The following is a 14,439-nucleotide window of genomic DNA, read 5'->3' as shown; positions in this document are numbered from 1 at the left end:
TGAATTTTGTTTGAAGCGCACCGTTCAACGGATTTTCTGACCAATTCAAAGCATTGACGCGTTTTTAGCGAAATTATTTAAAAAACAATTATAGTGAAGTGTTTATTTGCGATTGTTATATGTGTATTGTGTCAAGATGACGACGGATAAAACTCGGAAGGAGAAGAATCAGAACATTCAAGTATCTATTCGATTAAGGTAAAAGTTGATTGAAAATTGTTAAGCTTTTGAACTAAATTCGTCGTTAACGGCATGACTCACTTGATTATTTCAGTTATTTCTTAAGAATTAGCTTTAAAATCCTTCACATATCGTTTAGGAGACCACAATGTCCTATTTGTTCTAGTTTCCAATAAGTTCATTTAGGAAAAGATGGACAAAATAGCATGACCTCAATACGAAGTTTAGCTTGCTTCACCCGGACCCTGAAACAGTCAATTAGTGTATTAATTACATGAACTTTAAAATTGCCATGGTCTTTTCACTGTAAACGAACCTATAAACTATTGTTTTGCTGTTGAATGTGCAACAAACAGCTAATAAACTGTTTGCTGTACTTTAGACTCTCCTAAGTTATCTACTTCAATCCATTGGTGCAGTCTTATATTCAGGAATTAGAGTTCATTTGTATAAGATTTCAATAATACAGAAAGAATATAAAGAATGGTAATAAACTAATTTTGTATGAATATAATAATAATATAGAATGCTTGCATTAGTGGTCACATCTATCTTGACCAAAAAGTATTGAATGAATGAATGTCTCATGGTTACATTATTTTGTGGTGTAACAATGTGTTTATACACTACCTTGTGTTTTTTGCCTTGTGTTGGTAAAGTAAGTTGTTATTATAGATTAGCAAAACTAATTAAAACAATTTCTAAACTGAAGTACTGAAGACATATAATGCTTGCCCCATAACACCTTTGTCAATTCATCAGTTATTAACATTACATTTTTTAACAAATAGAATAAAAGAAAACATATTTCACATTGACATAATTATTTATTTTATTTATTTATGTTCTCCGTTACTTTATCTAAGTGTTTGTCTGAATTGATCAGGTTGCTTTTTTAAATACCAATAATCAAATTTCTTCATCTGCAGACCTCTGAACCAGCGTGAGAAGGACATCAAGTCCCTCGGCGTGATCGATGTAGTGAACAGCCGAGAGGTAGTGGTGCGCACATCACAGCAGTCCTCGCTGACTAAGAAGTTCACCTTTGACAGGGCTTTCGGCCCCTCTGCTAGTCAGGTAAGAGCATTGCACTGCTGAAAACGTACACATTACTATAATATAATACCATTTTAATCTACCCTACCACTATAGAATCTCTGTCGCTTTAAGGTTGGCTGTAAGAGAACCCAATTCTGGGGTAAGCTTGCCATTGTACATAAACTGTCTTTATTCTTCTTTTTTATGTGTATTGTTAAGTGTGCAATTCCTCTTCATTGGGTTTTCTACAACATTTTAATTCCTTAGATTCCATAACCTGCAGTCAAATAGCCATTATCGCCAATTTTCTGCATTGATGGATGCTTATAGTTTGGCTAACATTCTAATTACATGGTGCAAGTGCAACCCACCCTAAGAATTGCAAACAAAAGTAGAAACCAACTTCAAAAATGTACCTAAACTTTCTCCTAAGTCTGACAAACACTACACTTAATACTGCATCAAATCAACAAACAGGTCAAACTGAGAACCTCCTGTTTTTGAAGTTGGTTATTAAAATCAGCCCATTATATTTGACGTTCTTGGTGAACATTCAAACATTTTCCAGGTCCAAGTATACCAAGAGGTGGTAAGTCCTCTGATCGAGGAGGTCCTCAATGGCTACAACTGCACTGTGTTCGCGTACGGCCAGACTGGCACGGGCAAGACCCACACTATGGTCGGAGAGCATACCGGGACTGACACACATTGGCAAAATGTGAGTATCTAGCTATGTAGATATTTAAAATTAACAGTCACAAGTTGTAACGTGAAGAAATTGCATGTTGTCTGTAATCAAGTTTTGTTTTTAAAACAAAATCTTATTTATTTATTTATTTAAAAAAAGTACTGCCACATCACAAACATTTAACATTCGATAACTTAAAAATATAATATATAAAAATGAATTGCTGTTCGTTAGTCTCACTAAAACTCCAGAATGGCTGAACCGATTTGGCTTATTTTAGTTTTAAAATGTTTGTAGAGGTCCAGGGAAGGTTTAAACGATACTAAGTTCGCGGGGTCAGCTAGTAACATATAAAAAATGTTTATTTACAGCCATGTAAAAGTCTTTGTTTCGCCAAAGGTTAATTTTAAACAGAGATTTCCAGATTACAATGCCCCATTGGCTATGGCAAAAACAATCAACAGTCTGTTCCTAAAATAATTAAAATCCTAATATTTAAAGAAGTAAAGCAATCAATGCCTCTTCTCCCCAGGACCCGCTAGCTGGTATAATCCCCCGAGCTCTCTCCCAACTGTTCGACGAGCTCCGACTCACCAACACCGAGTACACAGTGCGAGTCTCCTACTTGGAGCTGTACAATGAAGAACTGTTTGACTTGCTGTCCACCTCGGAAGACAACTCTAAGCTGAGGATCTATGAAGATGTCACGAGGAAGGGATCCAATATTGTTAATGGCTTGGAGGAAATTACCGTGAGTCATTTTCGTCAGATAGTTATCGGCGCGGATAATGAGCTCTCGGCGGAAGAGTGGGGATCGCTTTGCGCACTGTACACATAAGGCAAAAAACCAATAAATCATTTCTGTGCATGTGAAGGTCAGGGCTCAATATCCTTGCCGATGATTATATTTATTGAAAAGCCTCCATACAGCCTTTTTTCACTGCTTAATATATGTTTTCAAATAATAAAAATACACTAACACTTAATGACTCCTTATAAAGTTTGAACTTATTTAAATAAAAATCTCACCTTTCATGCAGCATGTATGAAATTTTATGTTTATCAAAGGTTTGAAGGTAAGATTAGTAATCACAATTAAAGTTGAAATACCTTTAAAACATTTCTATAATGTTTATTATGTGATTGTTCATTGTCACAGGTGTACAACAAAAATGAAGTGTACAAGATTATGGCCCAGGGACAAGAGAGGAAGAGGGTTGCCTCCACACTCATGAACGCACAATCCAGGTAAGATATACCAACTCTATATATTAAACTTTCATATGTATGACTAATTTTCGCCCGCAGTTTCACCCGCATCTACCTCCGAATTACTCTTCGTACATGTATGGGGATAAAAAATATTGAATTTCTGTCTACTGGTTCTAAGCTTCTAACCAATTTTCTGTCAACTGTTGTTGATTTATAATAAGTAGTAACTAACACGACTTTCTTTTATACATAACTAGCCGTTTTCCCGCGGTTTCACGCGCGTCCCGTGAGAGCTACTGCCCGCACCGGGATAAAATATAGCCTATGTTACTCGCAGATAATGTTGCTTTCTAATGGTGAAAGAATATTTAAAATCGGTCCAGTAGTTTTTGAGTTTATCCATTACAACCAATCAAACAAACAAAGTTTACCTCTTTATAATATTAGTAGAAAATAGGAGATCCAATTTTTTAATGTTTTCGTTTTAAAAAGGTTTTGTCTTAATATTGCAGCAGCCTTCCCAATGGCAAATATAATTTATTGTAAGTCTATTCAACAGTGTAACATGTAAAAATGTTTTGTTTATGCTTCTTCATTTTTTGTTCTCTTTTGCATTTTTTGTGTACATTGGGTTGGTTCCTGCAATATTATGCTGAGGAAGCATGATCAAACATGATAATTAGCTTATGTAGATAGATACTTCATTAATAGTTTAGTATTAAGTATGGTATCCTACTCTTAATAGCTATTTGTAGCCAATAAGAGCTTCCTCTCTCCTAACCCACTTATTTTGCTGTGCCCGACAGGGTCCATGTGAACTATTTATAAGTATTACCAGCTAAGAATACATGTGGAAAGCAATAAAAGTATTGAGTATTTTACATTAGTTATATTTAGACGAAAGTATTAAATTTTAGTTGTAAGGTAGTAGAAACATGGAAACAAGTAAATGCAGAATATTGTCACATAAACACCAAACAAGTAAAATTTTAGAATGTTACCTAATTAAAACATAGAACAAAAATTTTCGCGTTTCTTCCAGTCGCTCCCACACCGTCTTCACAATAGTAGTCCACATGAAGGAGAACAGCTCCGATGGTGAGGAGCTCATGAAGATCGGGAAGCTCAACCTGGTGGACTTAGCAGGGTCTGAGAACATCAGCAAGGCTGGTTCCGATAACCCAGCGAAGAAGGAACGGGCGAGGGAGTGTGTCAATATCAACCAGTCGCTGCTGACTTTGGGCAGAGTTATCACGGCGCTGGTTGAAAGGCATCCTCATATTCCTTACAGGTTGGTTTGGGTTTTAGATTTTAGGTATTTAGTGCCTTTTATTGGTATAGCCATTTTATTACATTATGATTTTGCCAAAAATATATTTGCTAGCCTTACATAATACACTTGTACTTATCCATTTTAATTATTTCAAAGTCAGTCATAGTAAGTTGGAGTATTATTTACGTACCTACTACGTACTTACGTATATAAATCATGTTTCCCCACCTCCACAGAGAGTCAAAACTCACGCGCATCCTCCAAGAATCTCTAGGAGGCCGGACCAAGACCTCTATAATAGCTACAATTTCCCCTGGACACAAGGACTTGGAAGAGACCCTGAGCACCTTGGAGTATGCCCACAGAGCCAAGAATATTCAGAACAAGCCGGAAGTTAACCAGAAAATGACCAAAAAGGCGATTATTAAGGAGTATGCAGAGGAAATTGATAGGTTGAAAAGGGACTTGCAAGCTGCTAGGGAAAAGAATGGTAAGGTTTTGATGTACATAGTTTACATTTCTTTATTTATCGTATTATTTCAGATTCATGGTATTAGGTCAGAGATAGTGCTACTTTAATTACGTTCTCCGCAAATTTTAATTAGTATCGCGTAGATTTAAAAGCTTTAAAATAAATTTATATTGTATTTTTTTAAAATAAAGATTTAAGATAAACAGTAAAAACAATTCTACATTAAAAAAAAATCGAATTGAATAAAGCCTGAATGAATAACCATATCAAACTTCGGATTTTTTTCCGCCGTATCACCTAAAAAGCGTAACAATTATAAGCGTCCCAGTTGTAGGATTTGACAAGTAAAAAGTACATAAGTTTAAGATATGAAATCACATTTTTATATTTACTTCACAGGCGTATACCTAGCCAACGAGACTTACGCAGAGTTGACATTAAAAGATGAAGAGCAACGCAAAGAGATCCAGGAGCTGCTCCTCAAGAAGAGAGCCATGGAGGAGGAACGCGACCGAATGGAGGCCATCTTCGACGAGCTCAACCGCAGCTTGGAGGCCAAGAACCGGGAGCTGGAGACTACGGTCGGCCAGCTCGATAATACTAAGAAGGAATTGGCCAGTACTAGCCAAGTAAGTTTTGTTAAATAATATTTGATGGTATTTTCAGTTGAAAACTTGTAAAATATTGCTGTAGTTATGAGAAACATAAAAAGATAATTTCATCAGTTTAGACTCTATTCTTGTACTTTTAATATCAGTTCTACATACAAATATACACACAAATATAGTGTTCCATAGTTCTTTTAGATAAATTACATATTTACATGTTTTTTTTCAATGGGTGGTTTCCAAAGGTGTATGAGGGTGGAGCTAGTTGCGTTCCTCGTCCTCCGGGCATCCGTATTTTGGCGCGCTACTTAGGAGATATAGAGACATGACATCTGCGCTAGTTATTTTGCTTTCCATGATCCAACGTACTCTACATCCCATTATTTCTCCCGCAGCAACTATCCCGCACCCGTCAAGCCTGTGAGGAGCAGCAAGTCCTGGTCTCCGCGCACTGCAGCACGGAGCTGACCCTGGGCGGCCAGGCGCGGGACCTGCTGGCCACCGCCGACCTGGCCAGCAGCCACGTCGCCAAGCTGCAGGACACTGTCGACCGCCGCAAGTAAGTCATAATCCGTAACTGGCTTTATATGTATGGATTTTATCCATACGTAGGTATAATCGATATGACTACGCACTTAAATTAAGTTGAACAATCTTCCTGACTTTTTAATTAAGAACTTAAAAACAAAATGGCATTAATATAATTTTGATCTTTCGTAGCGAATTCGAATTACCACTGATTTGTATTCAACGAGAATCTAAACTTTACGAGTATGTCAGTTCTACTTCTAGACAGTATCATAATATTTAATCTTAAATTACACCCATTCAATCTCAATTAATCCCAATCCTCATTTAACTATGTCATCTCTCTTCTCAGGAACGTGGAGTCGACCAATCTAAAGATCACGAGCACCTACCGCCAAGAATCTGAGCAGCAACGCAACAACATCAGCTCGGGAGTGCAGCACTTTGCCGACACTGTCAACGCCGCGTTCAATAACTTGCAGACCGCGATAGGTAAGAAATAATAAAGATTAATACTTTTAAATCTCAATGATCCTTACGTCGCAGTCAATTTGTTTATCAAATAAACATAATATAGTAACCGTATAATGAAATGTCACGTTTATTAACAGACACATTCGGCGCATCGAGCTCTCAGACTCAGGAGCAGAACAAGCAACAGCTTGACAACCTGGTGCAGACCTTCATTGACACTATGAATCAGGTATGTGCACATTATTTACTAATATTTTGTGTTTTTACTATTGTAGTGTTGAAGAAACGGTTTGTCATTAGAAACCGTTTATTATAACCGTTTAAAACAGTCACTTTGAATTCGAAATAAATATAATTATATAAACTAAAAATATTATATTGTGTTTTTTCTACTCGGAATTCATGACGTTGATCTATCATGATTCTCCAAGTATAGCTAGTAGACATAAATTCGTTTATTTCTTGGACTAAAGAGTGAGTTCTTTTAGGGTATTTTAGTTAGTAGAAATGAGGTATTGTTTCTTCTTTCTTACAAAAGGTATACTTATAAAATTCTGTATTTTCTAAAATAACTGGCACTTAACCACACTAACTTCCACTTCCCAGATAAAATCAGCAACATCAGAAAGCCACAGCACGCTAGTGCAGTCAGCAGCAAGCCACCGCTCCGAGCTGCAGTCATCAGTGCAGTCGCACTGCAGTGCAGTGCGGAGTACTCTGGCGGCGTTCCTGCACAGCTTCGTCACGTCGCTGCAGCAGGCGCAGGCTGTCGATGTCAAGGGGAATGTCGCGGCTTTTGTGCAGCAGTGGGTGAGTCGATATAATAGAATTATTTTACATAAAGCGTTTTTTTTTGCATTTGTTTCATGTTGAAAAAACAAAGAGTTAATAATGCTCAATCGTTCTCAGTGTTAGAGGAGGCCTGTGCCCAGCAGAGGGACATTAAAAAGGCTGTAACTAACTACAGACAGATAAAATATGTGACTTTGTACATGGCTCTACATTTTGCTGTTCGATTGATTCGCGGGGCAAAAGTGTGTGAGGTTTCAAATGATTTCATTTTCTAATAAATGATTTTAAAATTCAATTTATTTCCTGTTGATTCTGAATTCACCATGTATTTGCATGGTTTTTTGTGTACTTTAATCAGATTCTTTTTTAATATTGACCTCAACGTATTTTCCTCCTCAGTATGTGGGTGCAGCAGAGCGCGTGTCATCACTACAGCGTGCGCATGAATCCTGCTGCGCGCGAGCACACTCGCGGCGGGAAGAACGAGCCAGGGCATACAGGCAGCAGAGAGATGCGAGGAAACACCAGCTGGCTAGACGTGCTAACATCGCGCAGGCTTCACATCATGTATGTACACTAGTGTTATTATTTTATTTAACTTCTTTTAGTAATTACCTAGTACACACTACAGCCGCAATTTCACCCTTGTCCCAAGGTAACTGCTTCCCATAGGTAGTAAAATGGTGACAAAAATTACCCCATGCCCTTCTCCCGGGTCTAAACTACACCCCCTCCCCCTCTAATTTTAATCATGATTAATACTTACATATCAACACCCTAATATTAAATTTTACAATACAGCAATAACCCTTTTGTAAAGTAGATATAAAATTTTTCGTTATTTACCAATTTTCAGGAACTAGAGGAAGAAACAGCCAAACTTCAGAACCTTCTCACAAAACAACTATCAGACATAGAGTCAGAACGTCAGACCACAGAAAACAGACTGCAACAGTGGATGGAAGAGAAACGCAGAATCTTAGAGGAAGAGATCGCGAGACACGTAGCTATTGAAAAACAGGCTTCAGAAGACAGACTCGCTAAGAAAGTAGCTGAGATTGAGGTGCTGCAGAAAATATTGGATGAGAGGTTTGTTTCATATTTTATTTTTTTGATAAATCATAGTCTTATTATTGTGATCCATCAGCTCTTTTACGACTTTGCCCGGTGGTTTCCAGTCAAATTTGATGTGACGAAGTGTATTTTATTAAATTCGTTTTACAAGTAATACAACCAACTTCGCCCATTTTTAATACAAATTAATATTTCACTACTTATCTGTTCAATGACTTAATTCACTTCATACAGTTTTCATACCTTTATAACTTAAAATCTTAAAATCTGTTTATTAATTTATTGCGAACAAACTGAATATGTGGTGGAGGGCTAGGTTTTGAAATATATATGTAGTTTTTACACTTATCAATCAATCAGTTTATTTGTAAAACATAGGTGCTGTTTACAAATAATTATGATGAAGGTTGAAGGTTCTAATTTTGGATATTAATAAAAACGTTTTCTATGATTGTAAAGGATGGAGCACTACAAAGAAAGACAGAAGGAGCAGCTAGAAGCTGATCAGAAGGAGTTGGAGATGGCAGACACAGAGTTTGAAGAGTTTGAGAAGGAGGGAGAAGAGTGCGCTAAGGATATCAAGAAATATGGCAAGGAGTTTGAAGAGAGTATGTATAATTTTGTTATGTAGAAGAAACTTGTATGTAAACTATAGATAAGTATAGCATTATAACCATAAACTTTATTCTGATTATCTGGTACTAAACGCGCTTATTTGCTTAGTTAGCCCGCGCCCCGAGTTACTTCGCACACATAGATATTATATAGATAGTCTGCAGGTTATTTTGATATTTAAGCTGCATTACTGTCTAGTTTCATCAAAATCCATCCTGTAGTTTTCATAACAAAAAAAATTATACAGAAATTAGGAAACTTTGATTGAATGTGGGCTTTACGTGTGCATAAAAGGGGATATTTTTAGGTGGTGCTGTCCAATGTAATTGACGTGAAAAGGTGAATAAATTAATTAGCCTAATTTCAATAAACATTTTTGTACTTTAGAAGATATTTGGTATATTTGTAACATTTACGTTTGTAGATACGAACGCGATTAACGTGGACATGGAGATATTCAGTAAGAACGTCGTGGAGGTAGTGGAACATATCAACAACGAGATGCTGCGGGTGCTCGAACAGATACGAGTGCATACTGAGGTATGGAATTTTCATTTATACGGTTATAAGAGCAAAACTCACTCACACATCACCATATTGGGTCAAGTTCAGAAGATAAGTTTCGAAATACATGTAATTTCTTTTTAATTCAAAATAATCGATAAAAATTTTCATACAAATGCAGTTGAATAGGTCAATTGATGGATAAAACTACATAAGAATTGAATTATTGTTTCCTATATTCTAACTAGCTTCCGCCAGCGGTTTCCCTCCGCGTACTGTTTCGCACATCCTGATAAAGCCATTCTCAATATAATCTAATACTGGATGATTTTTTAAATTCGACCAATGTTTCCTGATATTAGCGGGTTAAGGCTAACAAACTTCAGCATTATAATATCATTAATTATTATAGATTTTTCAATTTTAATTTGTATGTGTTTATTAATTACAGCAAGAAGTACAGAACGTGATAAGTCAAGACGAACAAACAAGCCAACAGTTTGTGCAGGCTGCCGACTCCACACTAAATACTATGTTGGACAACACCAAGCAAATTACTGATGATCTTGTTACTAATGTTGAGGTAATTAACTATTCTTTATATCTTTATTTGGTGGTATGGAGATAAAATAAATACTTCTGCGACAACAGTTATTACAATATTAAGTATTCACTGTCGGTATATCTGCGCGAGTGTCGAATGAATTTTGCAAACGTAAGAGATGCCGCGAGTGGGGGATTTTGGAACTATATTTGTGACGTCGTGTATGTACTATGGATAACATTTGTGCAGAGCGAGTGATTTTTTTAAGCAGTTCGGCATTTACATCGATTTGCTGACGCATTTTTTTTGTTCATACTTGAGAGGGATATGCTGAATGTGTATACCGTCTTACATTGTGAAGTTCGCAAGCCCACGGGAGCCCTGGTGCCTCGGTCGCTCCTCGGAGCCTCACCCTTAAACCGCACATTGATTAATAAAAAAAACACCAACCTCTTTCACAGACGAACACACAAACAGCAATCAGTCAACTATCATCCGTGGCGACTTCCACGGGCGACTTGATCTCCCAACTCCGTTCTCAAGTGTCGTCCCACAGCGAAGCCTGTACAAATGCGCGAACGCACGTACGAGCGTTACGCGAACAGCTGAGTGCGGCTTTAGCCAGACATGCGGAGTTGGAGGCTAAATATCTTAGTGAAGAGTATAAGGTGTATGAGCCTACAGGTTAGTCAATATCATTATCTCAAGAGCCTTTTCTCAACTATGTTGGGTTCGGCTTTTATTCTATGCGTAGTTGTTTTTTACAAGGAGCGATTGCCTCTGACTTCCTTAATCCAGTAACTCAGGTACTACAGGTCAGTCTACATTGTTTTCAATTAGGTATGGTAGAAAATTTCCCTTAGATAATTTTCCCATAGGTGGAGAATAAAAAGTATCGTATGTCCTTCCCTCGGCTTTTTAAATAGCTCTTAGCAGTTAGTTTAACTTGTATGAGAGTTAGAATTAGTTACCATTATACTTAAGAAAAGGTGCTGGTTGTAACATTCAACCAAATTATTATAAAGCGAAATTTTGCTAACAAACATCACATTTGTTACTGGTGAGTTTGTTACCTCACTTCTTCCTTCGGAAATGGATTAGAGAGTTACATACCCCAAAATACTACATAAATATTAATTTATTACCATATAGCAATAAACAACATAATATTGTATTACAGGAGCAACCCCCAACCGCATAGAGTACCGCTACCCGCGACAGCTGGCCGCCACCTCGCCGCACGAACGACTGCTCGCGAGATTCCGCGCCATGAGGCAGAACAGCCAGGATGATGTATGTATTATTTATTTATTAAATAATGTGCTATAGTTAAGGTTACAAGCTCTATTGAACAAGCGTTGAACCAAGCTTAGTGTATGAAATTAAGCCTGTGTTCCGCAGTGGGACTGTAAAAAACATGATGGTTTTTTTTGCTATACTGTTTTTGTTCCAATGGTAATTTATTTTGAAATAACTACTTAATTTCAAAGGGAACCCATATAAAAATACTTTAGACAATCATTTTCTCTACCTTCAAATTTTAACACATGTTTCCTTGAAAACTATTGACACCTATGGTTTGAACTATCAACCTTAGCCTTTTAAACCTTGCATATTTCTACTAGTATTGTCAATTGTTTAATATGTCGATAAAGGAAAATCTGACCGATTAATCAACTTAGTTAAAAGATTTCCTATAAAAACTATTTTCTATTCTCCAGGACTGCATAGTAGTAGAATCCGATATAGAGACTCGTCCAGCCAGCGACTCTGAATGCTCCACATCCGAGGAGTCAGTGTTCGCGGCGCCGTCCCCGCCCGAGCCGGCCGGCAGGAACCCGCTCGTCAAGAGCACCTCCGAGACTGACATAATTTATACTATGAATAAGGTAAATATTACACTAGAGTCAAAACTATTCAAACTTGGCTGCTAAATAGCACTTTTTGCACGTCAAAATTAACAAAAAACGCCCACCCTTCACACTTCCTATGTGAACGAACATGTTAAACGTCAATAGCTAAGTTCACGGTTCCATCGCGTGATTATTAGACGGACCGGCGAGATAGTTCAAAGATACTCTTTTCGTAAGGATGTGAAATCATTTACCCAGCTTCAGTCACAATTTATGATGAAACTTTTTCTTTACAGCAACGAGAATATGCCAAAGAGAACGGAGACCGTTCCATTTCAGGCAAGAAACCTTCCAAGCTGCCCGCGCCCTCCTCTCACAAGAAAGTCCTCGCGGAACGGAACGCTAACTGACGACAGTAAATATACTTTTTTATACTGTTTAGTACTTTGATAATGATGGCGTGATATTGTGTTCAATGTCGAAGTTTGAAAACTCACCGATAGATGGCGTTGGGTACGCTTGGCCCTTTGACGTCAATACTTTTTGGTACGATAAATCTGTTTGTTGATCAAAAACACTGAAAATAGTATTTTTTAACATTCTGCATTTCACAAAAATTACAATATAATAATGATTTTTAATAATTATGTTATTTGTATAAGAAGTAAATATGTATTAGTAGTGGGTTTATGCTATTGTTTGTACGTATTCATAGTTAATGTTATTATTATATGACAGTTGTCGGACTAAACATAAATTATATAGGATTTGACGAGAGTTAAAACATTATGTAGTATGTGTATTTTAACGGAAACTTATTTTAACTGAATAAAATGTTATATTTTATTACTTTGGATATATTTTGATTGTGTGTGGAACTGCATGATTAATTAAATTCAAACGATTGAGTAATAATAATATTTACCCAGTTGTTAACTTTGAATTCTATTTCCTTTATTCTAATTCTAATAACTACAGTATGTAGTTAAAAATACTTGACTTAGTTTCTTTCTACTTTACAGAAAAGGTAATTGAAATTAGAAAATATACTAAAAATATACTTCTGTCTTAATGTGCGTTATTAGGAATATAATATATAAATGTAACATCATTTTTGGTATTATATATTTCTTAATAACAATAGTTATTCTTTGACATACAATTACTAAAATTATTTGGACTTATTTTCTGTTATGTACTGGTTACACCAAATATACATTTTGCCTTTAAATAGAAAATGCTTTTCTATCACAATTTTCAAAAAGTATTTTTTTCATATATTCCTTTCAATTATGATTAATTAATTTTGTATTTTATAAAGTAGTTTTAATGTCACTATATTATTTTAAGGTTTATAATGTTTGCTATATTATTTTAGATGATTATATTATTTAGCTTGAACTTGTACTGTGTATTGATATTAATTAGTTAGTTACAACGCTATATAACTTTAGAATAGTTAATAATTAAGATTTTCGAAGGGACCAATAGTAGCTTGATTCAAAGTTTAGAAAAATCTCCAATTAGTAAAACATAATCTATTAATAATGTAATTAAAAACGGCAAAATTAGTGCATAGTCGCCCAATGGTGTCTAATATGATAGTTTTTAATATCTATGTATTAGTTTGGTAAAAGCTTTTATATAAAAGTACAATACAAAGCGGATATTTGATATATTTATGAACAACGCTTTTCTGTATGCTCTCAATAAAGTATAATTGATTAAAATAGGAAATCATGTTTTATTTCATAATATCATCCATCTTCTATATTGATCGCGAGCTAGCGACCGCTATACGTTCGTTATTTTATAAGGGCTAAAACTTTGTGGGCCTTACTACAAAAACTTTAAACCCTGTTTTACACTTGTCTAATAAAATTTTGGCTGCAAAATGAACCATATGTCAACGTCATAATTTGACATTTTTTTAGACAAGGCATAAACTGACGTTAAAAAGTTTTTGTGGTAAGACGGTGTGTGGTCATCTACCTTATTACCTTACAGTGGGTATGAACGATAGACTACTACCAAGTTTGACTGACTTAGTTTTTCAGCCTACTTTGATGAATGAATAATACCTTTTTTATCATCCAAACTAATATTTTAAATGCGAAAGTAACTCTGTCTGTCTGTTTGTCTCTTCTTCACGCCTAAACTACCGAACCGATTTTTGTGAAATTTGATACAGACATAGTTTGGAACTTGAGAAAGGACATAGGATAGTTTTTATTTCATTTTTTTTTTTTGGACACAGCGCCATCTATTGGTCAAGCCAAAAATCTGCCGGAAGTCACTATGCCACACGAAGGTAGTCGCGGGCAAAAGGTAGGCTATATTTTTCATCCGGGTACTGAAAGAAGTTCTCCCAGGGCCCCGATTCTCCTAAGTTAATAATGTCAAAATCGAGTAGAAATCGAATCGCAATATGATCGTAATAGCAGTTTTAACCATATCGGGCATTCTGCTACTAATAAAAGACCAATCGTTTTCGATTGACATTTGATTGGTGTGCGATTGGTCTGCTATTTTGATGATTTTGGTCTATACGGTAGTTTGCTGTACAATCATTTTGCAATCGTAA

The 14,439-nt window shown here is 36.1% G+C and overlaps 1 protein-coding gene across 1 annotated transcript; it reads left to right on the top strand.

The window, feature by feature from the left end:
- Positions 1–12,741, top strand: LOC110376782 (kinesin-like protein Klp61F). The gene is made up of 21 exons (XM_064040865.1): positions 1–198; positions 1,110–1,257; positions 1,787–1,936; positions 2,439–2,657; positions 3,066–3,154; positions 4,161–4,409; positions 4,628–4,881; positions 5,263–5,492; positions 5,867–6,030; positions 6,352–6,491; positions 6,611–6,702; positions 7,080–7,283; positions 7,665–7,832; positions 8,122–8,354; positions 8,799–8,947; positions 9,379–9,494; positions 9,910–10,041; positions 10,464–10,686; positions 11,183–11,295; positions 11,724–11,891; positions 12,152–12,741. The coding sequence occupies exons 1-21, from the start codon at positions 137–139 to the stop codon at positions 12,263–12,265; spliced, it is 3,417 nt and encodes a 1,138-aa protein (XP_063896935.1). The 5' UTR covers positions 1–136; the 3' UTR covers positions 12,266–12,741.
- The last annotated feature ends 1,698 nt before the right edge of the window (positions 12,742–14,439 follow it).

This window comes from Helicoverpa armigera, chromosome 23 (assembly GCF_030705265.1).
Source record: "Helicoverpa armigera isolate CAAS_96S chromosome 23, ASM3070526v1, whole genome shotgun sequence".
In the NCBI taxonomy this organism is placed as follows: domain Eukaryota; kingdom Metazoa; phylum Arthropoda; class Insecta; order Lepidoptera; family Noctuidae; genus Helicoverpa; species Helicoverpa armigera.
This window is presented reverse-complemented; position numbering and strand designations above follow the sequence as displayed.

Bases quoted from the DNA above. Each gene is read 5' to 3' on its own strand.
- LOC110376782 (XM_064040865.1), top strand. From the start codon at position 137: ATGACGACGGATAAAACTCGGAAGGAGAAGAATCAGAACATTCAAGTA. The intron at 6,031-6,351 runs GTAAGTCATAAT...CTCTCTTCTCAG, and splicing joins GACACTGTCGACCGCCGCAA to GAACGTGGAGTCGACCAATC. The intron at 10,042-10,463 runs GTAATTAACTAT...CCTCTTTCACAG, and splicing joins ATCTTGTTACTAATGTTGAG to ACGAACACACAAACAGCAAT.